Raw genomic sequence first — 23,803 nt, forward strand, 5'->3', positions numbered from 1 at the left:
AGCTGATTTAAGCTATTTTTGCTTTTTTGATGTTAGGTTCCAGATAAAAGAAGCCTTTAAAACAATATATTCTTCGAAAGAAAAAAATTCAATTTCAGCATTTCAGGCCAGTCCTACATGGGTGTTTTCGTCACTAAATTTTACCTTGATAATGATATGTATTTGAGCTAAATATTCAAATTGAAGTTGTACCGTAATCACATTGTTATATATTTTTTATCAAAATCTATTTCTCTGATGGGAAATATGGGAAAAGAAGATGCAGTGACACTGGTTTAGTACAAACAGAAATAATTCGAAACATTCTGATTCAGCTGTTTTAGATATAGAAATTATTTTCAAATTATAGAATGAAATTTGAGCTGGATGCATGAAGTTTAAGAATACTTAAATGCACTCTTTCTTAAGACATGTGTTTCTTTAAACACATGCACATTTTGGAAATATATTGTAGGAAAAATATTGGTTTTTGTGAGTCATTTAATGAGAAAGGACTTGCTAATTGAAGTATATTTTTGTGGATATTCAGAAGAACGTGTTCATTTGTACAATAAAATATGTTTCTATTGGATGTCTGATGAGTTGAAAATCCAGACACTTTCAAAATGCAGACCTCAGGATGTTTTTCATTGTAAGAAAAAAATTAATCAACAACAAATCTGTTGAAAATTATGATTAGGAAACACTAAATACAGAAATGCAGGATTGTTTCATCAAGGAACTGTGTAAGTAACTTTGCTATTGTGGAAATTACCATGGGAACTTATTTTAATTTGTTAAATGCAAATTGCAATGGACATAGATGCTTGTGATTTGGGGGCAATTCTGTATATTTCCCAATTAAGGGAATTGGGAAATTGTAGTACCACTACGCTATCGATTGCAAGTAATTGATTGTTTTCTCTGTTGCTGTCAGGTGTAATGTCATGTAACCCATCATTTGGAGGCATTGGAAAAGGTCATCTTATGAGAGAAGTTGATGCTTTGGATGGAATCTGTGCAAGACTTTGTGGTAAGTTGAATTCTTCATTGAACTTCATTACTCTGTCTTATACTTTTATTTTTTTTAATTTCCTGAATGCATCCTTCATACTGCAAGGAGTTTAATATGCTTCTCATCAATTGATGCGGAGGCAACAAAATTCAATTATATATATCTCTATTTTTTTATTTCTAAAGAGGAAAGTATCTGTAACTTTTACAATCCAAAGCCATTGTTACAAATGATTCTCATAGTTTTCATGATGATGTACAGCACATCCCTTTGTGAAATTTCATTTACATCAAAATGATCCTGATATTTAGTTTTAAAGGTTTGGAGTTCATTTCATAGGAATTTTCATTTTCTGGCAAATTATTGAATTATATCTACAGTGCGTATAAAAAAAACGGGACAGATTTGAAAAGTCTATAAAATTCTTGTTTCAAATCATGATGTCTACTAATAGTAGAATCATGAGGTGGGCTTTATCTCTCCAACCTTACAGGTTCCATATTGAAGCTATACCAGGTTCGGAGAATGTTGGCGCGGATTTTCTCAGCAGGGCAGTTTGAGTTTAAATTAAGTTTAAGTAAAGCAAGAGAGCTTAGATTTATTTCTATGTCAATCCACTTTTGGGGATAGATTGAATATTTAATGTAAATATGAAATATTTTCTTAAGGAGGGGGTGATGTTAGAGATTCAACCTTCCCCCTCAAGTGTATTCTTAATCCTTTGTATTATGTAATGCACAATAGTGCTCTGGAGTGAATAGTGAGTAGTTAGGCTCAGTGGTTAGGCTCCATCGCACTTAATTGTAATTAACATACTCAGCATTTTTGAACTAGGTGGGTTGCCTGTTTTAGCAGGAGTACCTCACTATCTGCGCAGCTTTCACACAGGCAGGACCTATTGGTCCTTGGGTCCAGTTGGGTGATTGGAAATGGAGAGTTAGAGTTTTAAGCCAAACACTTGCGCTGCAATAAAACTATATTCCAGAGTCAAGATTCACTAAACCAACATGGAGGCCTGTTCCTGATTTCCTGCATTTAGTCATCCCAGTCAAACTGTAAGTTTAGTTGTTTTTTTGTCTCATTTATGTCTTGGATTTTTATTATTCATTGAGAATAACAAAAGGTCAAAGAAAACCTCTAAAATGTGAGATGTGAAAGATGCTAACTATATTTTTTCATTAAAAGATTATTATATGTCAACAAGAATTCCATCTGTTGAAATATTGAAAGGTCTTAAAATGATATTCTTAAAATATATAAGAAACTTTGCTTTTCCTAAGCATTCATGGATTATGGAAAGTGTTTCTCATGTCATGGAATTTCTTTGTATGAAATGTTAGATTTAAGAGAAATGATAATGCTTTCTTTTCAATGACCGAATTATGTCATTCTAGATGATACTTGAATACTTGAATTAAGCTAGGGAAATGATGTTTCCTTGAATATAGATAACCTATTATGTTATGGTTATTGTCCTATATGTATTCCGTAGACTTTTTAAGTTTTGGAAACTGTTTAATTGTAGATGGGTTCTTCTTCATCTACCTGGGAGTTCACCCAGTGGTTCTTCAGAAGTAAAGAAGTCTGGCAGCTCATTTTCAGCCATTGACCAGACCAGTCAAGAGTAGGAGTAAAGGTTTATTAGAGGGCACCCACCAAGAACGGACAGCACCCTCGCTGACATGATCTGATGATGGTCGTTTATCCTCGCTCGTTTTACTCATTCGTTACTCCTCATGAATTTTTAGCAGGAAGCAACAGTTGATTAAAGTGGGTTATTTTATTTATACCCTCCAGAGACTTAAAGCATTGTTTTGTAACCATATATATACTATTGTGTAACTTCCTTCGAGTTGAATATATTTTTGTTATTATTGTTTATCTTCTGTTTATTCTGGTCCACCAAAACCAGAAGATTGAATTTAAATGTTGGAAGTTGAAGCCGGAAAACGAGTAATAAAACTAAACATATTTTACTTGTTGAACTAAATAATAATTGTCTTCCATGGTCATTTATTTAGTTTTACAGTAGTGAGTTGAGAGAGTCACCATTCGACACAAGTTATGTCCATTTGAATTTATTCAGGTGTGACATTTTTGGGGGCTTGTCCGGGAGTCGAACCCGGGACCTCTCGCAGAATTAGGTTTCCTCTTATACTTCTTTATTACCAAAAGTGAAATAGATATTCTCATTTTGTGAAGTACAAATTTGGAATTTTTCTACCTAAGAATATTCATAGATTGTTCTTGGACATTATTTTTGCTTTGTATAATGGGATATATTAGATATTATCAAGTCAAAGCAGGATACTCCATAGAATGTAATTTCATGTGAATATTATTTACCGTTTTGATCGTTAATGCTACTTCTCTTTGAATGTTTTGTATTCTCTTCAATAATAGGAATAGTTGTGATTTGGTGATTAGAACGGAAATCGGATGCAAGTCTTCCAAGTCGGTTAAAGTGTTCTTGATTCTGTGGTAAGTAATAATTTTGCGTAACTTTGTGCGCGTGTTTGGAAGAAGTTATTTTCTCAGATAGAATTTTAACCTTTTTGATACAATAGTCCTGCCTGGTTAAGTTTTCATAATGGATTCTATCGATGAAAAATTGATCAACTTAGGTAAGGAGTTAGGATTAGTGGGTAAAGACTTGTTGGATTTCATTAAGGATAGAGAACAACAAGCAAGAGAAGAGAGAGCAACTGTAAGGGAAGATAGGAGACAGGAAATTGAGTTAAAGCAGTTAGAGGAAAATATATTAGATAAACAGTTGGCCTTAGTGCAGGCTAATAAGGGTAATGAATCCCAGTTAGGAAATAACAGTATGCGAACCCATAGTTTGACAAAAGTCCCAAAGTTACCTCACTTTGACGAAAGTAGGGATAACATAGATGCATACCTAGAGCGTTTTGAAAGGTACGCAAATAGTCAGAAATGGCAAAGTGATTGTTGGGCCATTAATTTAGGTGCACTTCTACAGGGGAAGGCTCTAGAAGTCTACAGTAGGTTGGCACCAGAGGAAGCTGCTAAGTATTCAACTCTCAAGGACGCCCTCCTTCGTAGATACCAGATGTCTGCAGATGACTTCCGGAAGAAGTTCTACAGAGCAACTCCAGAGACAGGAGAGTCTGCTGGTCAGTTTATGGCGAGGTTAGAACATTACTTCGAGAGATGGGTAGATCTGACAGATACAGCCAAATCATTTGAAGGGTTGAAAGATTTGATAATTAGACAGCAGTTCTTAGAGCAGATAAATCCAGGATTAGCTATTTACCTGAGAGAGCGTACTCCTCAGTCGACAAGGGAAATGACTGAAACTGCTCAGATTTATATTTCAGCACATGGTGGTCATTTCAAGGGTCCAAGAAAGGAAACCAAAGTAATGACACCTCATAAGTCTGAAACAAAGAGTGATGGTTTTCATAGGGAAAAGCCTAAGGGCCGAAAGCAAATTGGACCTTGCTATCTGTGTGATCAAATGGGTCACCTTGCAAGAAATTGTAAGTCAAGCTCTAAATCAAAACCTGAGAAGGGTGGAAGTTTTGTAGATATTGGGTCCAAAACCAATAAACATAGGAAGTCTTCAGGTAGGACTAAATCTCATGATCCATGTCCTACGTGTTCTTCTTCTAAAGATTTAGGTGATGGCAGTGACACATCCCAGCTTGAGAGTGGGCTGTTTGTCATGATGTCTGCCTCAGGTATGGACCAGACAAGACCTACGAGGAAACAGAGGAAGAAACAGACAAAGAAAATATCTGAGATGTGTGCGACTTGTAAAGGTAAGTTACGCGAACTAATGCCTGTTACTGATGGTATTGTGAATTCTCAGACAGTTTCTGTTCTTAGAGACACAGGGTGTACTTGTGTTGTGATTCGGAAGAAACTAGTCAAGAAGGATCAGATGACTGGGAAATACAAGCTGTGTATTCTCATTGATGGTACGGTACGTTGGTATCCTACGGCTACGATACATATTGATTGTCCGTTTTTTGTAGGAACCGTTGTGGCGCTTTGTGTACGAGCACCACTGTTTGATGTTATTGTAGGAAATATCCAGAATGTTCTTCCTCCAGATGCGCCGAATCCAAATTGGGGAATGCCGACATCAGGTAATGTTGTCACAGATAATGCTTTGTCTGAGGTGGGGATGGCTGTTGAGACGAGGTCACAGGTTAAAGCTGCTGAGAGAAAGCAAGCTCCTTTGAAGGTAATGTCTCCCATTCCAGAAGTTTCTCCACAGGATATACAGGAAGCACAGTTAGCAGATCCTACACTTAAGAAGGCAAGAGAACTTGCTGAGACCGAGGATGGTAGCAAAGAAGGTAAGAGAAATTATTTTTTCTTTCAGGATGGTTTGCTGCATAGAGTTTTCCAACCAAGTAGTGTTGTGAATGGAAACCAGGTTGTGCAACTTGTTGTGCCTAAGCCCTATCGGAAGGTTGTTATGAAACTGGCACATGAAGGTATTATGGGTGGACATCAGGGTGTCAAAAAGACTTCAGATAAGATAATGTTGAGTTTCTTTTGGCCAGGATTACAAGCAGATGTGAGTAGATTCTGCCAGTCGTGTGATATCTGTCAGAGAACTATTAGCAAGGGAAGGGTCCCACGAGTTCCTCTTGGCAAGATGCCAATTATCGATGTTCCATTCAAGAGAATAGCTGTTGATTTGATAGGACCGATTCAACCTATCACTTCCAGGAAGAATAGGTATATTCTTACAGTGGTTGATTGTGCTACTAGGTACCCAGAGGCGGTAGCCTTGCCCAACATAGAGACAACTACTGTTGCAGAGGCACTTGTTCAGATTTTCTCCAGAGTCGGTGTACCACAGGAGATTTTGTCAGATCAGGGCACTCAGTTCACCTCTGATCTTATGAAGGATATTGGGAAGTTGCTTTCAATAAAGCAAATGATGACGACCCCATATCACCCTGCCTGCAATGGGCTCGTTGAACGATTCAACGGCACGTTGAAGAAGATTTTACGAAGAACTTGTTCAGACCGTCCCTCTGATTGGGATCGGTATCTCGCACCTATTTTGTTTGCTTACAGGGAGGCTCCTCAGGCTTCTATGGGTTTCTCACCTTTCGAACTCCTGTACGGACGCACTGTAAGAGGACCCTTAATGATTCTCAAGGAACTTTGGACGGGTAAGCAGCAGAATGAGGAGTTGAAATCAACCTACCAGTATGTAGTCGAGCTGAAGGAACGACTGGAATCGACGCTAGAGGTTGCACAGCAAGAGCTGAGGAAGTCGATGGAAAGAAGTTCAAAGTACTACAACTCGAAGAGTAGGGAGAGAAGATTTCAGGTAGGAGATCAAGTTTTGTTGTTGTTACCTACTGAACACAACAAATTGTTAGTACAGTGGAAAGGTCCATTCACTGTTGTGCACAAGCTCAGTGATCAGGATTATAGGTTAGACATTAATGGAAAACTTAAGACTTTCCATGCTAATTTGTTGAAACGTTATATCAGCAGAGAAGAAGACAGGTACGTCAGAGACCATACCCCACTGCACATGCTCGCAAGAACACAATTGAGGAAGAAGTCAAGAAGATGCTCGAGATGGGAGTGATTGAGCAGTCTGAGTCTCCTTATTCATCGCCAATTGTGTTAGTTGGAAAAGCTGATGGGACAAACCGTTTCTGCGTAGATTTTCGTCGATTGAATCGAGTGACAGTGTTCGACGCAGAACCCATTCCCAACAGTGATGAGATTTTCGCAAGTCTATCAGGATGTAAGTACTTCTCAAAAGTAGATCTATCTAAAGGGTACTGGCAGATTCCCTTATCCGAGGATGCTAAAGAGAAGACTGCATTCCGTAGTCCAAGTGGACTGTACCAGTTTTGCAGGATGCCTTTCGGTCTTGTTAATGCGCCGGCAACGTTCAGTCGGGTAATGAGATCACTGCTCAAAGGTATGCCTTGCGTTCATAACTACTTGGATGACATACTCATCCATACTCGTACATGGGAGGAACATCTCCATGTTCTTGGAGAAGTCTTCAACAGACTTCGTTCAGCTGGTTTGACGGCACGGCCAAGTAAGTGTCAAATAGGATGTAACCAGATTGAATATCTAGGCCACACCTGAATAAATTCAAATGGACATAACTTGTGTCGAATGGTGACTCTCTCAACTCACTACTGTAAAACTAAATAAATGACCATGGAAGACAATTATTATTTAGTTCAACAAATAAAATATGTTTAGTTTTATTACTCGTTTTCCGGCTTCAACTTCCAACATTTAAATTCAATCTTCTGGTTTTGGTAGACCAGAATAAACAGAAGATAAACAATACTAACAAAAATATATTCAACTCGAAGGAAGTTACACAATAGTATATATATGGTTACAAAACAATGCTTTAAGTCTCTGGAGGGTATAAATAAAATAACCCACTTTAATCAACTGTTGCTTCCTGCTAAAATTTCATGAGGAGTAACGAATGAGTAAAACGAGCGATGATAAACGACCATCATCAGATCTTGTCAGCGAGGGTGCTGTCCGTTCTTGGTGGGTGCCCTCTAATAAACCTTTACTCCTAATCTTGACTGGTCTGGTCAATGGCTGAAAATGAGCTGCCAGACTTCTTTACTTCTGAAGAACCACTGGGTGAACTCCCAGGTAGATGAAGAAGAACCCATCTACAATTAAACAATTTCCAAAACTTAAAAAGTCTACGGAATACATATAGGACAATAACCATAACATAATAGGTTATCTATATTCAAGGAAACATCATTTCCCTAGCTTAATTCAAGTATTCAAGTATAATCTAGAATGACATAATTCGGTCATTGAAAAGAAAGCATCATCATTTCTCTTAAATCTAACATTTCATACAAAGAAATTCCATGACATGAGAAACACTTTCCATAATCCATTAATGCTTAGGAAAAGCAAAGTTTCTTATATATTTTAAGAATATCATTTTAAGACCTTTCAATATTTCAACAGATGGAATTCTTGTTGACATATAATAATCTTTTAATGAAAAAATATAGTTAGCATCTTTCACATCTCACATTTTAGAGGTTTTCTTTGACCTTTTGTTATTCTCAATGAATAATAAAAATCCAAGACATAAATGAGACAAAAAAAACAACTAAACTTACAGTTTGACTGGGATGACTAAATGCAGGAAATCAGGAACAGGCCTCCATGTTGGTTTAGTGAATCTTGACTCTTGAATATAGTTTTATTGCAGCGCAAGTGTTTGGCTTAAAACTCTAACTCTCCATTTCCAATCACCCAACTGGACCCAAGGACCAATAGGTCCTGCCTGTGTGAAAGCTGTGCAGATAGTGAGGTACTCCTGCTAAAACAGGCAACCCACCCAGTTCAAAAATGCTGAGTATGTTAATTACAATTAAGTGCGATGGAGCCTAACCACTGAGCCTAACTACTCACTATTCACTCCAGAGCACTATTGTGCATTACATAATACAAAGGATTAAGAATACACTTGAGGGGGAAGGTTGAATCTCTAACAAGTGTTAATAGGTGCTCTGAGGTCTTATCTTTCAAATGCCATTAAAAAAAATTAGTTTCGTTCATGCTTGAGCAAACACGGAATGTTTTTGTCTGGGGTGAAAAGGAGGCTTGCGCCAAAATGGCATAATATGATAAATATGATGATCGGACCTCTTGCTAATCAGCAGACTTCCTCTTAATTTTTGTCTCACCTGCATAGCAGAGTGAGACTATAGGCGCCGCTTTTCCGACGGCGACGGCGGCGGCGTCAACACCAAATCTTAACCTGAGGTTAAGTTTTTGAAATGACAGCATAACTTAGAAAGTATATGGACCTAGTTCATGAAACTTGGCCATAAGGTTAATCAAGTATTACTGAACATCCTGCCTGAGTTTCATGTCACATGACCAAGGTCAAAGGTCATTTAGGGTCAATGAACTTAGACCATGTTGGGGGAATCAACATCAAAATCTTAACCTAAGGTTAAGTTTTTGAAATGTCATCATAACTTAGAAAATATATGGACCTAGTTCATGAAACTTATACATAAGGTTAATAAAGTATCACTGAACATCCTGCATGAGTTTCACGTCACATGACCAAGGTCAAAGGTCATTTAGGGTCAATGAACTTTGGCCGAATTGGGGGTATCTGTCGAATTACCATCATAACTTTGAAAGTTTATGGATCTGATTCATGAAACTTGGACATAATAGTAATCAAGTATTACTGAACATCCTGTGCAAGTTTCAGGTCACATGATCAAGGTCAAAGGTCATTTAGGGTCAATGAACTTTGGCCAAATTGGGGTATTTGTTGAATTACAGCCATAAATTTGAAAGTGTGTTGGTCTAGTTCATAAAACTTGGACATAATAGTAATCAAGTATCACTGAACATCCTGTGCGAGTTTCAGGTCACATGATCAAGGTCAAAGGTCATGTAAGGTCAAAGAACTTTGGCCACGTTGGGGGTATTTGTTGAATTGCCATCATATCTCTATAAGTGTATTGGTCTAGTTCATAAAACGTGGAAATAAGAGTAACCAAGTATCACTGAACATCTTGTGCGAGTTATAGTAGTTTTCAAAATCAGCACTGCTGCTATATTGAATCGCGTGATGCAGGTGAGACGGCCAGAGGCATTCCACTTGTTTCCTTATCTTTGCCATAATTTTCGAACTATGCTGTCAAAATTCATTTTCAAATCTGTTTATTTGCTTGAGTTGTTGTGTTGCTGTTTTTAATATTTTCTCTTTAGCTTTGAATATTCCTTCTTTAAGCAAAAACAAAACTTTTTCAACCGAAGTATGCATGGGAGAGCGTGAATTTTTTTCAAATCTTTTCATTGTGTGCTACAAATGTTAAGGTGCCTTTGAACAGTGGCATGCAGAAGGGTGGGGGCTCGGGGGTGCTCCCCCCCCCCTTCAATAAAAAAAAGTGGAAAGGAAATAAAAGGAAAAAAAGTAAGATAGAAAGTGAAATATGATTTATGTTCTGAATATTATGTCAAAATCTATCACAAAATTTGATATTTTAATAAAAAAGTTGAAATTTTTGCTTGCTCGCTTCGCTTGCTCACAACTTTTTAATACATTTTATTCGATCTGCCATATCTTGCTCCTTCAAAATAGACTGAATACACCATTGCCATCGAAAAACATTAATGCTTTCCTGTTTGTCCTGTCAAGCACATAATTAAACTTTGTCGAGGAATCAATAACCCTTTGAAACTAGGATTCATGTTTTTAAAGGTACCATAACATAATTCGTTTCACATAATAAAAGGATTTGAATAATTACAAGTTTTCCCAATCAATAATGCAAATCTTCTTGCTTGGGTTGACAAAAAGTCTTTTTTTCTCACTTATGAAGGAAAATTCAAAGGTAAAAGAAGTTTAAATGAAAAAAAAAATAATTCAAGTAAATAAATGAATTTGTAATAAAAATTGACAGCATAGTTCAAAAATTGTGGCAAAGATAATGAAAAGGTTAAGAGGAAGTATGCTGATTAGCAAGAAGTCTGATCATCAAATTTCTAATTTCTCCCATTTTGGTGCAAGTCTCTTTTTGATCCCCCGACAAAAACATCCCGTGTTCGCTCAAGCATGAACAAAATTTATTTTTTTTAATAGCATTTCAAAGATAAGATTTCAGAGCATCTATTACCATCAAAATCTAGATGTCATAATTTGAAACAATTTTTTTATAGACTTTTTAAAACTGTCCCGTTTTTTTTTATACGCACTGTATATATCCCAAGTACCAACCAGATGATAAATCATATGCCATTAAAAAAAATAGTTCTGAAACAATTTTTGAACAGTGAAAGTGGTTCACTTGCCTTATACTACTTTTTTTTGGTTATTTTGCAGATAAAGCTGGCATCCAATACAAAGTTTTGAATAGACGGAAAGGACCTGCAGTCTGGGTAAGATGATGATATGATTATCACAGAAGCTTGGAACTTCATTTGTCACTCAGTTTGACAAATTCCCTCCCAATATTCTTTGCTCTTTTGCGATAATCAGGGCTTAATGGATCCAAATCCTCAAAACACTTGGCTGTAGCTGCCCTTTTGACTTGCATCAATAACCCTATTGTTAACCTCAGCAATTCTTGTACCCATAATTTTTCCCATTTGTGTAGTAATATAGGATTTTCACCCATAGAATATCCTGGTCATACAAAATGCAAGAATGTAAATACTAGTGTCAATATGGAGAAATTTTTCATCTTGACAAAAATGTGCTACTCTATTGTGTTTTATTGGCAAGTTAATATAAATGCTGCAAATGAGAGTGATGTTGGTATGTAGTTTTAATTTCATGAAATGTTTGCTATTCTGTGAGTACTCATGTAGCTCAAAACTTTAATGCATGATTGAGTTTATTTAATCACAGTTCCCAAGAATCAAGTATTTGAATTTTGTGAAAGTATGTTGCTGTATTAATTGAAGGAATCCTTAGCAATTTATGAAAATTGGCAAAAATGTGAATATCCTGGATTTAGATAAAAGTCTGAACCACTTTTAGATAAATACTGTATTAAGTTGAAATCTTTTCCCTTCATTTGATCCTTTTGTGTAGAAAAAATAGGAATGTGGGATCAAGAAAGTAGTGGAGACTTTTTAATGCACCAAAAATTATTTTAGGGTGCTGTGCCATTACAATACAATACAATACAATATAATACAATACATTTTATTAGTATTTATATAGCGCTCTTTTACAATAACTGTATCACAGCGCTTTACAAATGAGCAAAAATAAGATTTTGAAAGAAAAATACATACATACATGACAAGTAAATGAATTATTAGAAAGAAATGTCTTAAATGACCACAGACAATCGGTCCTTTTTATTACATTGGTCAACTGTAGGGACTGCGGGCGCAGATTGACAGGGATCAGTACCAAAGCTATATGCAAGATGAAATACTTCATACACCAAACCTGACTGTCAGGGCTGCTCCAGTAGAAGATCTTATCATTACAGAGGAAGAGGTTGGTGAGATGGATGGTTGTCATGGTGATAAGCCAGTCTGTTCAGGAGTGGTGTTGGGTAAATATGTTGTAGTTCATATCCATTTAAAGTATAATTTTCTTTCAAGGTTTTGGATGAATTTTTTCAGACTTAATTTAATTGATGAATTTCTTGATTTTGATGTCGATGCTGTGTGTTCATTTGTCTGTTGGGCAATTACAGTTGTGCTCAAAAGTTAGTGAACTACACCACAAAATGCAGTCCTTCATGCTTAATGTTGAATGTAGAAAACAATACTACAAAGTTTGGCGAGCCCAGAGAAACAAACTTTGTCGAATGTAATATTTTATCACCTGAATTCACAATCAAATATCTAAAACCTGGCAGAACTTGAACACTATATTTATTTTCATTTGAATTAAAACATTACTAAGTGTTGGTTTCAAATATATGTGTTGTAGGTAATCAATTAATATCAAATGTATTTTAGGTTATTTTTACAAGGTAATATTTACAGATTTATACTTTGCATGAATTTGAATATTTGCTATTTTAAAATGACGTATTATAAAGCTAGGAGCAAGATAAATGTATTTTTGTCTAATATTGATTTAGGGTCAAGTTTCTAAGCTATTCCAAAATATATATTTTTAAAATATAACTCCAGTAAAATCAAACCATGCCTGATGTAATAGTAGTAGATTGAAGTTTATTTCACTAAGAATAAGATGCAATGACACTTGACAGCTTTGCATTTGTGCTTGTCACTTTGATTCTTACGATTTTACCACTGAAAACCTGAATATTATGTAGATATTGAAAGTTGAGCAACTAATATACTTTCATTTTCTTTATTTGAATCTCTTGTAATATATGTAGAGAATGGTGAGACTGTTTACAGCAGTGCAGTTGTCATAACTACAGGAACCTTCTTAAGAGGAGAGATCCATCTTGGTTTAGATAGGAAACCTGCTGGAAGAATAGGAGATGAACCTTCAGTAGGTCTGGCTAAAACAATTGAAGATGCTGGATTTACTCTGGGTAGATTAAAAACAGGCATGTATATTTGGAATTTCTTTAAATTTGGTCATTCATAATCTGCCATCCTATCTGTATATCGCCATAGTTAAATTGATAAATTGTAGACTGTAAGACATAATGTACACTTTTGAATCCTGCTGCTGCAAGGATTTAGACAGTAGATGGTGTTTTAATGTCTACCCAAGCATGCAAAACTAGCATGCAGAATTTGGTAAACTGTTACAATCCATTTTCCTCATTCCTTCCATGATTTCAATCTTATTTTTGTGATAAGACAAAATTGAATGGAAGCTTAGGATATTATTATCTTGACATGATTCATAAATTTTTAATCAATACAATTATTTTCCAAGCAATTGTTTTATGCTGAAATCTGTGCAGTTTTCATAACAATTTTAGTTGATATGTGACTGTGATTTTAAGTGTTTTTTTCTTCATATAATGGGTCAGACCATGTATACAATAATTTATTTGTATCATTTAATGTATGCTTGTTTAGAAAATTATGAGAATATGCTCATTATTCATTTACCCACCAATTCACAAAATATTCTCCGCCATATTTTGATCACTTCAAGGCTGCTGTGATTGTACATTGCTTGATTTTTTTCTCTCTATCTCTTGAATCTTTATTGTTCAATCTTTTATACCTGCAACAAGGCATTAGGTTTGTAAACCTAATGATCCAAATTCACAAAGGTGGTTCTTAAAACCATCGGTTGAACCCGTGCTTTATGCAGATATCCTGTACAAATTACGCTTATTTACCACGTATATCAAACAAATGTTCAATGCTGATGCACGATTTTGTCACAGTGCGCCAAATTGATGCCTGTTGCCGTGGTTATATACGCTATTTTATTCATGAGTCCACTGTTTTGAATTTTGAAAGCGTGCATCAGCATTGGACATTTGTTTTATATATGCAGTAAGTAAGCGTAATTTATACAGGAAATCTGCATAAACCATGGGTTCAACCGATGGGTTCATCGCAGGCTTATCCTGTATGCCTGTCTATGAAGTTAGCACATCAAAACTCATGACATGGCCTTTTCTTTGAAAGAACGCATATTTTATATTGTGTTTCAGTTTTACATGCTTAGCTGGAAGGCTGTGTATAATGAAATCATGATCATGTGACTTTCATACTTTCAAAATATAAGTAACATGTGTGATGAGAATTTGTATTAGAAAAATATAGCTATTCTATAAAAATTATTTTGACAAACCATCAAGAGGTTGTTAAGCATCTGTTTTTGCACACCATGTTGATATAGGGACCCCTCCTCGTTTGGATGGTAAGACTATAGACTACAGTGAACTAATAGCAAACTATGGAGATGTCCCTCCTGTACCGTTCTCCTTCATGACTGACATGGTTGCTATAAAGGTAAACTCATTCTCTTCCTTTGGGATCATGGTCTTATTTTCAATTTCAAGAAATTCAAATTGGAAATCAGCAGTGTAATTCATCATGACCTTGGAAAGACATATTTACATGAATTTTGCTGAAAACTTCTATTAATAACAAATGGACATAAGAAATATGGGATTCAAAATACATTAAACAAACCTTGAATCTAAGTACATGGACATTGTTGTGTGTAAGTTGTGTGTAAAATCTGTAGATTTGTGCTCCACTCATATAAATTGTTTTCATCCTCCAAATTTCTTTAGGGTTAATGGATTAAGATTTTGTTTCTTTCCACAGCCTGAAGATCAGGTGATCTGTCACCTGACTCATTCTAACCCAACAGTGCATCGTTTATGTATTGACAACCAACATCTCAATGTTCATGTCAAGGAAGAGGCTAATGGGCCAAGGTATATTTGGTTTATTATTGGAGTGATATCAATGAGTGGGGGGGGGGGTATCTAATGCTGTTGGTGGTGGCAGTGCTGGTGGTGGCAGATTAAATGGTGGTTGTGGTGGTGGTGGTGGTGATGATGATGATGATGGTGATGGTGGTGATGATGATGATATTGATGATGATGGTGATGAAGATGATGGTGGTGGTGATGGTGATGATGACATTGATGATGATGATGGCATTGATGTTGATGATGATTACTATGATGATGATGATGGCGATTGTGATGGTGATCGATGGTGATGGTGATGATGATGATGATGTTGGTGATGGTGGTGATGATGATGGCATTGATGATGATGGCATGGATGATGATGATGGCATTGATGATGATGATGGCATTGATGATGATGATGGTGATGATGATGATGATTATGATGGTGATGGTGATGATGATGATGATGATGATGATGATGGCGATGGTGATGGCAATGGTGATGATGATGATGATGGTGGTGGTGATGATGATTATGATGATGATGATGATGGTGATGGTGATGGTGATGATGATGGTGGTGTTGCATGACTGTCATGTTTCTCTTGTTCTATGTCTCTTCAAAAACTGCCAAGTTCATTATAATTTGATAGCATAACAACTTTTCATAAGACCAAGAAAGATAATTTCAATAGAGGACGAGATGTGAATTATCCATGGAAGTGCTCATGTATGACTATGAATTGCTATGTTGATGATGATTGTTGTCCATTTCTCATTTCCTTAGATATTGCCCTTCAATTGAGTCTAAATGCCTTAGGTTTGGTGATAGACCACATCAGATCTGGCTAGAGCCTGAAGGTAAGATCATTATTTACACTGAAGACCGTTTTTATAATTGATACACATTGATGCATATTGTTGGTATGAATCTCTCCCTTCTAGTAATTTTGTTTTAATGCTTCCTTCTTACTGTTGGCAGAGGTTTGTGGAATCTCTTGTTCTCTGTGCATGTCGGTCTAATACAGAGCCTGTGGGGTGCATGTATCAAACTCACCATAAACATGTAATGCGGCTTACAAAAATCAGGAGTGGGGGAAAAACGGGAATTTCAGACATATCTATTTGCCCCCCTGCATGTTAGTAGATAAATGTTTGTATATTGTGTGTTTTTGCTTTGTTTTATATGACTTTTCCTTGTAAACAAGGCTTCTATATACAATAAGCATTTTATAGCTACATGTACTTGAATGCTTCAGATCATGATGTGATAATGATTACAATGTTGTTGTTTTCCTTCCCCTTTTTTTAATAACTTACAATTAGGTCTGAATACAGACATTGTTTACATGCAAGGATTTTCTGTGACTCTTCCACCTAACCTACAAGAGAAGTGTATTCATAGCATCAAGGGTTTAGAGAACGCTATAATGACTAAACCAGGTATGAAATGTGGTACAGGTTTAGTGCAAGGAAACTGGATGGCTAGATATCCCTTCTTGGTGATATGTAGTATGTATAATTGTTTTCTGAAACAAGCTTTTGGATTGTTGAAGAAAAAGTACTTTGTTGGAAAACTGACTTCATACATTGTGAGATTTTTCACATAAGTAGGAAAAATGAAAAGGATTAAGTATGCTGCAAACGATTGCAATGAGGATATCTTTCGTAGTGAGCAAAGCTGTGCGAAATGGGGGGAAAATGACTGTTTTCTGTACCAATCCCCATGGAGAATTCTAAATGGACAAATTCACCATTTTCTCCAAAAATTGCTCTAAAAAGAAAAAGTATTACAAAATGGCAAGTTGCTTACTTTATTTACAGATAAAGGAATAAAATTAACTTTCCTGATATGGGTGTGCATGATGAAGTCTAAGCAAAATAATTATCTTGCTCATTTTTTGATCAACAGGTTATGGTGTTGAGTATGACTATGTAGACCCAAGAGAAATCAAGCCATCACTGGAAACACTCAAGATACCAAGGCTGTTTTTTGCTGGTCAGATCAATGGTACAACAGGATATGAAGAAGCAGCAGCACAGGTAACGAAATAAAGATGGTGGGATAAAGACTTAACTAGTAGAAATGAAGCTAAACTGTTCAACTGAAAAAAATTGTGTTGTCGAACTGGCAAGATCTTAACCCTATCTAAGCCGGGGGCCCCCCTCAATGATTCGCGCAATATTTTCGCTGCATGGAATTTTTTTTACCACGCCGCTCGCTGACTTCTTACTTTCAAGTCTTGCGCATCTTTTGAGACCAATTTTGCAACACCTGGGTACTCGGTTCGGAAATTACACATTTTGTAAGTGCATGTCAGACTTAAAATTTCTCAAAAGCATGATTTCGTGTACAAAGTCGATGCAAATTGTGTTTTCAACCAAAAATCATAAATGTATGATTATTTTTAGATTTGCTATCCTAAATGGATTTATTTATGCTGCTTATGATCTCAAAAGAGTCCTCGACAAATTTTATAAAAACAAAAACAAAACAATGACAAACAGAAGGTAAAAAAAACAAAGAAATTGCAAGAAAACAATATAATACATAAGAAATTGATCTGATATCATAATTTTTTCACATTCATTTGTTACGAACACCACAAATAGTTTCTATACCAAAAAAACAAACATTTGGAGCTTTATTTAGGGAGTTAGAGAAAAAAAAATGATTTTGCATACTAATTACAGGACAAGTCTACCCCAACATAAAGTTAATTTGAATAAAAAGAGACAAATTTAACAAGCATAACACTGATAGTTTCATCAAAATCGGATGTGAAATAAGAAAGTTATTACATTCTAAAGTTTTGTTTAATTTCACAAAACAGTCATATGCATATTCTGGTCAGTATGCAAATGAGGAGACTGATGACATCATCAACTCCCTATTTCTTTTGTATTTTGTTATTTGAAATATTAAATATTTTAATTTTCTCATTCTAAAGTGAAACAACAATAAATTCCTCCCTGAACATGTAGATATATCATTGTTTATTACTTTATGGTTCAGTCAAGTTGGTTGTATAATTCAAATAAAAAACAGAAGAAATAGTGAGTGAGGGACATCATTATATGTCTCATTTGCATGTCATTTAGTTGTGCATATCATTGTTTTGTGAAAAGTAAGTGAAACTTTAAAATGTCATAACTTTCTTATTTTACTTCCGATTTTGATGAATTTTTTCAGCGTTGTGCCATATAGATTTTTCTCTATTTATTCAGATGAACAATATTTTGAGCTGGACTTGACCTTTAAGCATAACTTAGCATAATCACATAATAGTAATTTGCATGAAATGAATTAATATACAATTTTGTAGATTATGTCCTAGATAATCTGCATGCTAATTTCGGCGCGATCGACAGCCGAGATCTCATCATCCGTGCAATTTTAGATCCATTCATCCTGCAATATTTTATCCATACCATGTTTGCACACTCGCCAAGACTACCAGCTCTACACTTAAAAACACTATTGTTTGAATACAATGCTCATTTTGTATGTATGTGACAATCAATAGACCTCATTCACACTGAATGCACTTTTGCATTCAAATTTATGAATGTCAAATGATGAGGATCTACATTTTTGTGTGATAAAACAAATTTTCTTTTCATCCGAGCAATGGACAGAATACTTCATTCTATGAAAAATGAAGTGGATCATTTCATCTTTCACCTCCTGAAGTATTTTGTCCATTGCACTCGTAAACATTCATTATTTGTATAATAGGATATAGCAATCCATTGAGTTGGTTGGTGGTATTTTTCTCATACAGCGCCTAACACTTGCTATATTAAGAGTTTTTAAGTGATCCTCAATAGTGCATTATACATGAAATCGCCTTGTCTTAAGCAGCGATGAGCTCTTTCTACTTTTGTTTTCACCTTGAATTTAAAGTGGAGGATTTCTTCAACCATGGTGACAGGATCTTCGCGTTCCCCTTGAGGTGCTTCAGGAATACGCACCAATCTAACATTGTTTCTCCTGGAGAATCTTTCACTCTTTGTTTCCTGCTGCTTTATTTCGCTGGACTTCCAATCGGAACTCTGTGATTTCTTTTTCCATGGTTTCCATTTTGCTTTTCATTATATGTTGGTTTTCTGTTAGATCATCCACTCGCTTCTGCTTAAGATTAAACAATGCTTCCATTTTGACTTCCAGTTCCTGTAAATTTTCAACGAAGCTATCCACTGCATTCTTGATCATCTGTTCAAATCTTGCCGTTTTTGTGAAATAGTCATCCAAAGTTGAAGATAATCCAACGTCTGTATGGGGATGGTGTATTGTCAAAGAAGATTGCTGCTCGACCTCGGAATAGGCGCCATGGTAATGACGTCATTTTCCTGCATGGATTCTACATCACTGTTGTCTCGTGTAGAGGCAGCACGTCTCAACTGTAGGCTTGTAGGCCGTGTGTTAGCGTTTGAAATTGGTGGGCTGTTCCTTGTAGAAACTGATTGGCCCTAATGGGCAGATTGAACATACGTTTTTGGCTTCGTGACAGCCTGTCTTTGTGGTCTTTTGCTCTGTGATGGATCCATAAGTCACAATTATCATGATACTGATGAGATAATTTCAACTTGATGATAATGAAGTCCCCAGAATTAGATAATTCAATGATGATTTGAAATACGTTGTTACTACTCCATAGCACCCTCGCATTTCCCCATTACACCCTCACATTTTCAATAAAATCCTGCTTGACATCCATTTGCAGATCTACCGCCTAGCCTGAACTTGGAGGAAATGGTCTGAGTTTTAACTTTTATGATAAGCTCTTGTTTTCTTTCCATTCTTAATAGTCTTGCCACACACTTCTATACTGTTCTGTTCTTAATCATACCAAAATCATTCCTATTCCAGAGTTAGGATGAACAATGGCCATTCATTGAGAGCGAATTCCCTGTGAGGCTTGGCACCCTGATAGTGAGAGGGAAAGATATGATGGGGGGAGAGGTGAAGGTTTTTGGTTTGAAATTGAAGAGTGAACTATAATGACAAATGGATCACATGAATGTTATAACCTAATGAATATACCAGTAAATTATTTGATCCAATACCAATATGAAGATGCAAAGAGTTTGGTTGAATCAATGTGAGTGTTAATTATCTCTCCAGGGTATCATTGCTGGGATCAATGCAGTTCTTAAAGCTAGGAGACAACCTCCTTTTGTCATTAGCAGAACAGAGGGCTACATCGGTGTCTTGATTGATGATCTGACAACTAGAGGCACTTCTGAACCCTACCGCATGTTTACCAGTCGCACTGAGTTCCGTATGACCCTCCGACCTGATAATGCAGATCTCAGACTCACACACAAAGGTCAGTACAGATATTTTTAGGTCAAAGCAGCCAATATCATCGTTCTCTCTCTTCTGTCAGGGCTTGATTTGGTGTTTTTTTTTTTCATTCTTCTTCATGTGCTTCAATCATTTACTGAATCAGAGGACTCGTCCTTTTCATCCTCCTTGATGCAAGCCATCCGTTGTTTTTCCCAGTATTCTGAGACCTGTTATATCGAAAGTATCTAATATTTTCTTCCTGCATACAGGGAAGTAGAATGGTACAGATTATTTTCTACCGGCTTATTGCCATACATACCATCTAGTTCAACATGGTATTTCTGTTATATTGGCTTGCCTTTAGATGAGCATCTAATATATTTGGTGGAAGCAGGATAATTGCCCCTAGTTTTGTTAGATGAGTGTGAAATGGATCTTTTCAGGGAAATGTTTTAGATATTTCCCAAAAGTACAGCCAGTTCATGTGAATGTAATTCACAGATGCAAATTATTTCTTGCCTTATCAGAGTTCTTCTATAAATTATTTTGATATGTAGCAACTATGAACATGTGTGTAAGCCTGTCAGTTCTGCTGACTTCTTAGCCCTGTATAACACAAAGGTTTTTGATCATCTGCTGAATACCAATGGCAAATCAAGAGCTTTGTTAAATGCACATTTTGTTTAAAACACTACCAAGTAGTGTTGTTTCATATTTGCTACCCATTGTCCTTTGTGTTATCTAGCCCAGATCATCCAACAATTTATGATTTCTGGTTAAAAGAAATTCATTGTAACCTAAAAGAGTTATTCACTAATAATGAGCATTGACTTAAAAAGTGCACTGAGAAGAAAAGGGTGGAATAGATCTATGATAGAATGTAGTTCTCATTGGTATTGCAATCTACCAGAAATATGTTGGCACAGGCAATTTGGTTCAGATTCAGGAGTGTGTGCAAAATATCCCTTTTGATTTTGCTGCTCAAATACCATAAATCATGATTTTATTTTACTCTGTGGAAGTATAATCATGGGCATATTCTTTTACAGGTTTTGCGGCTGGATGTGTATCACAAGAAAGGTTTGAACGTGTTATGGAGACAAGAAGAGATCTTGAAGAGAGCAAAGAACTTCTAAGGTCAGTCAAGCTGCACAAACATGAATGGCGAAGACATCTTAAGAATCATGGTTTTCAAGCTGTGTTTGGAAGCAGTACGTCACCAGACAAGATGAGGTATTAACTTTCACCTTGATAATTCATACATTTACCAACAGCTTTTACAAATACCTTTGTGTTTTGGGGAGGGGGTAGGGGGAGTGAGGTTCCCATGTTTATTTAGGGAAATCAAGAACTCCTTATTGTAAGTGAATTTGTACATACTAAGCATATAAAAAAGTTTTTGAAATTAATTTTCTCTACAAGTTATACTTGAGGGAGAGTGAAAATACTCTCATTTATTTCTTTCAATAATAATTATATACATGTAAAAACATACAGATATCATACAATATTTTGAACATAAATATACAAATATAATCATGAGTCATTAAGATGAGATTAAAAAAAAATAATAATGAAAGAAAAAGGTATCCCAAAAAGCCTCAAAGGCTTGAAAGAAGGGAAACCAAGAATAAAACATAAGAATGATTATAGAAAACGATTCACAAAAATAGAATAGAGTACCGGAATGCGTCGCCACAACAGTAACATTAAAATCAATTATCATACACAGAGCCGGATACATGTATAAAAACGTTAGAGTTTGATTGCGATGATCGGCGGACACGTCGTCAGTACTTTCTTTTAAACCAAAACACTGACGACATGCCAGCCAGTCACTAAGGGAACCAATAAGAAAAAATGAACAATAAAATGAGGCTGCGTTTGATAACGTGAATTCATGCAAGCAACCGGTCTGAGAGGGATTTAAAAAATACTGTTGCGACGCCACACTCCGGTCCTCTAAAATGCCTAGAGGAAAAATGTTTAACGGTTATTTAGGTTGGAGAGGAAGAATCTTTTCAATCGTTTTTTAAAAAGTGAATTAAATTGTATGTGTCGAATTTCAGGAGGCAAGGAATTCCAAATAATGGGGCCAAGATGACGGACTGACTTTGAGAGATTATTGGTTTCTGTTTTCCAGAGGTGAAAATTGGTTGACTGTCGGGTAGAATAAGAATAAACATTCTTATTTAAACAAAACAGTTGAGTTAGATAGGGAGGGAGACGTTTGGTAAAAAACTTTTGCATCAATGAAGCAACTGATAATTTGTTAGATTCACTTGAAGTATCACTGCTTCTATTTAATAGTGCAATGGATATACTACAATTCCCTGGTATAGCAGTCAATCATCTTACCTCGGCCTTACCCAAAGAGGGTCTTGCTTTTCTCGAGGACTACAAACTAGCTGAAAGATTGAAATTTGAAGGTAGGTTCCATTTCTTTGTCACATAGTTTTAATCCCTTCAGAAATGAGATTTAATTTAAGACAAAGTTCAACATTACAAACATGTTTTTTTTTATCCATCACTTTGATATCTATTTGGTATTGTTCACAAGGATTATATTTTTAAAAAGTGGAAAGAAAAAATATCAAATTGGTGCAGATTTTTTCAAGATATTTGTGACTGAAAAATCATTTTATTCATATCCTGGGGAGTATAATATTAACACTTAGTATATGGAATGATTTTGAGATGGTGTTTTTGTCACTTTATTTTTCACTTGTTGAAGCACTAAATAATGATTTTTGTCTCACCTGCTTTAATAGCAGAGTGAGACTACAGGCGCCGCTTTTCCGACGGCGGCGGCGTCAACACCAAATCTTAACCAAAGGTTAAGTTTTTTTTTTTATGACAGCATAACTAATAAAGTATATGGACCTAGTTCATGAAACTTGGCCATAAGGTTAATCAAGTATGAGTTTCAGGTCACATGACCAAGGTCAAAGGTCATTTAGGGTCAATGAACTTAGACCATGTTGGGGGAATCAACATCAAAATCTTAAGCTAAGGTTGAGTTTTTGAATTACCATCATAACTTTGAAAGTTTATGGATCTGATTCATGAAACTTGGACATAATAGTAATCAAGTATCACTGAACATCATGTGCAAGTTTCAGGTCACATGATTAAGGTCAAAGGTCATTTAGGGTCAATGAACTTTGGCCAAATTGGTGGTATTTGTTGAATTACCATCATAACTTTGAAAGTTTATTGGTCTAGTTCATAAAACTTGGACATAAGAGTAATCAAGTATCACTGAACATCCTGTGCGAATTTCAGGTCACATGACCAAAGCAAAGGTCAATGAACTTTGGCCATAATGGGGTATCTGTTGAATTACCATCATAACTTTGAAAGTTTATGGATCTGATTCATGAAACTTGGCCATAAGAGTAATCAAGTATCTTTGAACATCCCGTTTGAGTTTCAGGTCACATGACAAAGGTCATTTAAGGTCAATGAACTTTGGCCATGTTGGGGGTATTTGTTGAATTACCATCATATCTCTGTAAGTGTATTGGTCTAGTTCATAAAACGTGGACATAAGAGTAACCAAGTACCACTGAACATCTTGTGTGAGTTGCAGGTCACATGACCAAGGTCAAAGGTCAATGGATTTTGGCCATGTTGGGGGTATTTGTTGAGTTACCATCATAACTCTGTTGTATATTGGTCTAGTTCATTAAA

At 35.9% G+C, this 23,803-nt stretch overlaps 1 protein-coding gene across 3 annotated transcripts in view; it reads left to right on the forward strand.

Moving 5' to 3' along the window:
* The window catches only part of LOC129253654 (protein MTO1 homolog, mitochondrial-like), a 32,299-nt gene that overhangs the window by 3,416 nt on the left and 5,080 nt on the right, over positions 1-23,803 (forward strand). For all 3 annotated transcript variants that reach the window (XM_064107754.1, XM_064107746.1, XM_064107765.1), the window contains 12 exons: positions 917-1,012; positions 10,860-10,915; positions 11,868-12,048; positions 12,850-13,026; positions 14,289-14,401; positions 14,723-14,835; positions 15,605-15,678; positions 16,144-16,260; positions 16,730-16,860; positions 19,946-20,150; positions 21,160-21,343; positions 22,421-22,539. In XM_064107754.1, coding sequence (XP_063963824.1) covers positions 917-1,012; positions 10,860-10,915; positions 11,868-12,048; positions 12,850-13,026; positions 14,289-14,401; positions 14,723-14,835; positions 15,605-15,678; positions 16,144-16,260; positions 16,730-16,860; positions 19,946-20,150; positions 21,160-21,343; positions 22,421-22,539 — 1,566 coding nt within the window. The remainder of the gene's footprint in view (positions 1-916; positions 1,013-10,859; positions 10,916-11,867; positions 12,049-12,849; positions 13,027-14,288; positions 14,402-14,722; positions 14,836-15,604; positions 15,679-16,143; positions 16,261-16,729; positions 16,861-19,945; positions 20,151-21,159; positions 21,344-22,420; positions 22,540-23,803) is intronic.

This window comes from Lytechinus pictus, chromosome 2 (assembly GCF_037042905.1).
Source record: "Lytechinus pictus isolate F3 Inbred chromosome 2, Lp3.0, whole genome shotgun sequence".
NCBI classification, from domain to species: domain Eukaryota; kingdom Metazoa; phylum Echinodermata; class Echinoidea; order Temnopleuroida; family Toxopneustidae; genus Lytechinus; species Lytechinus pictus.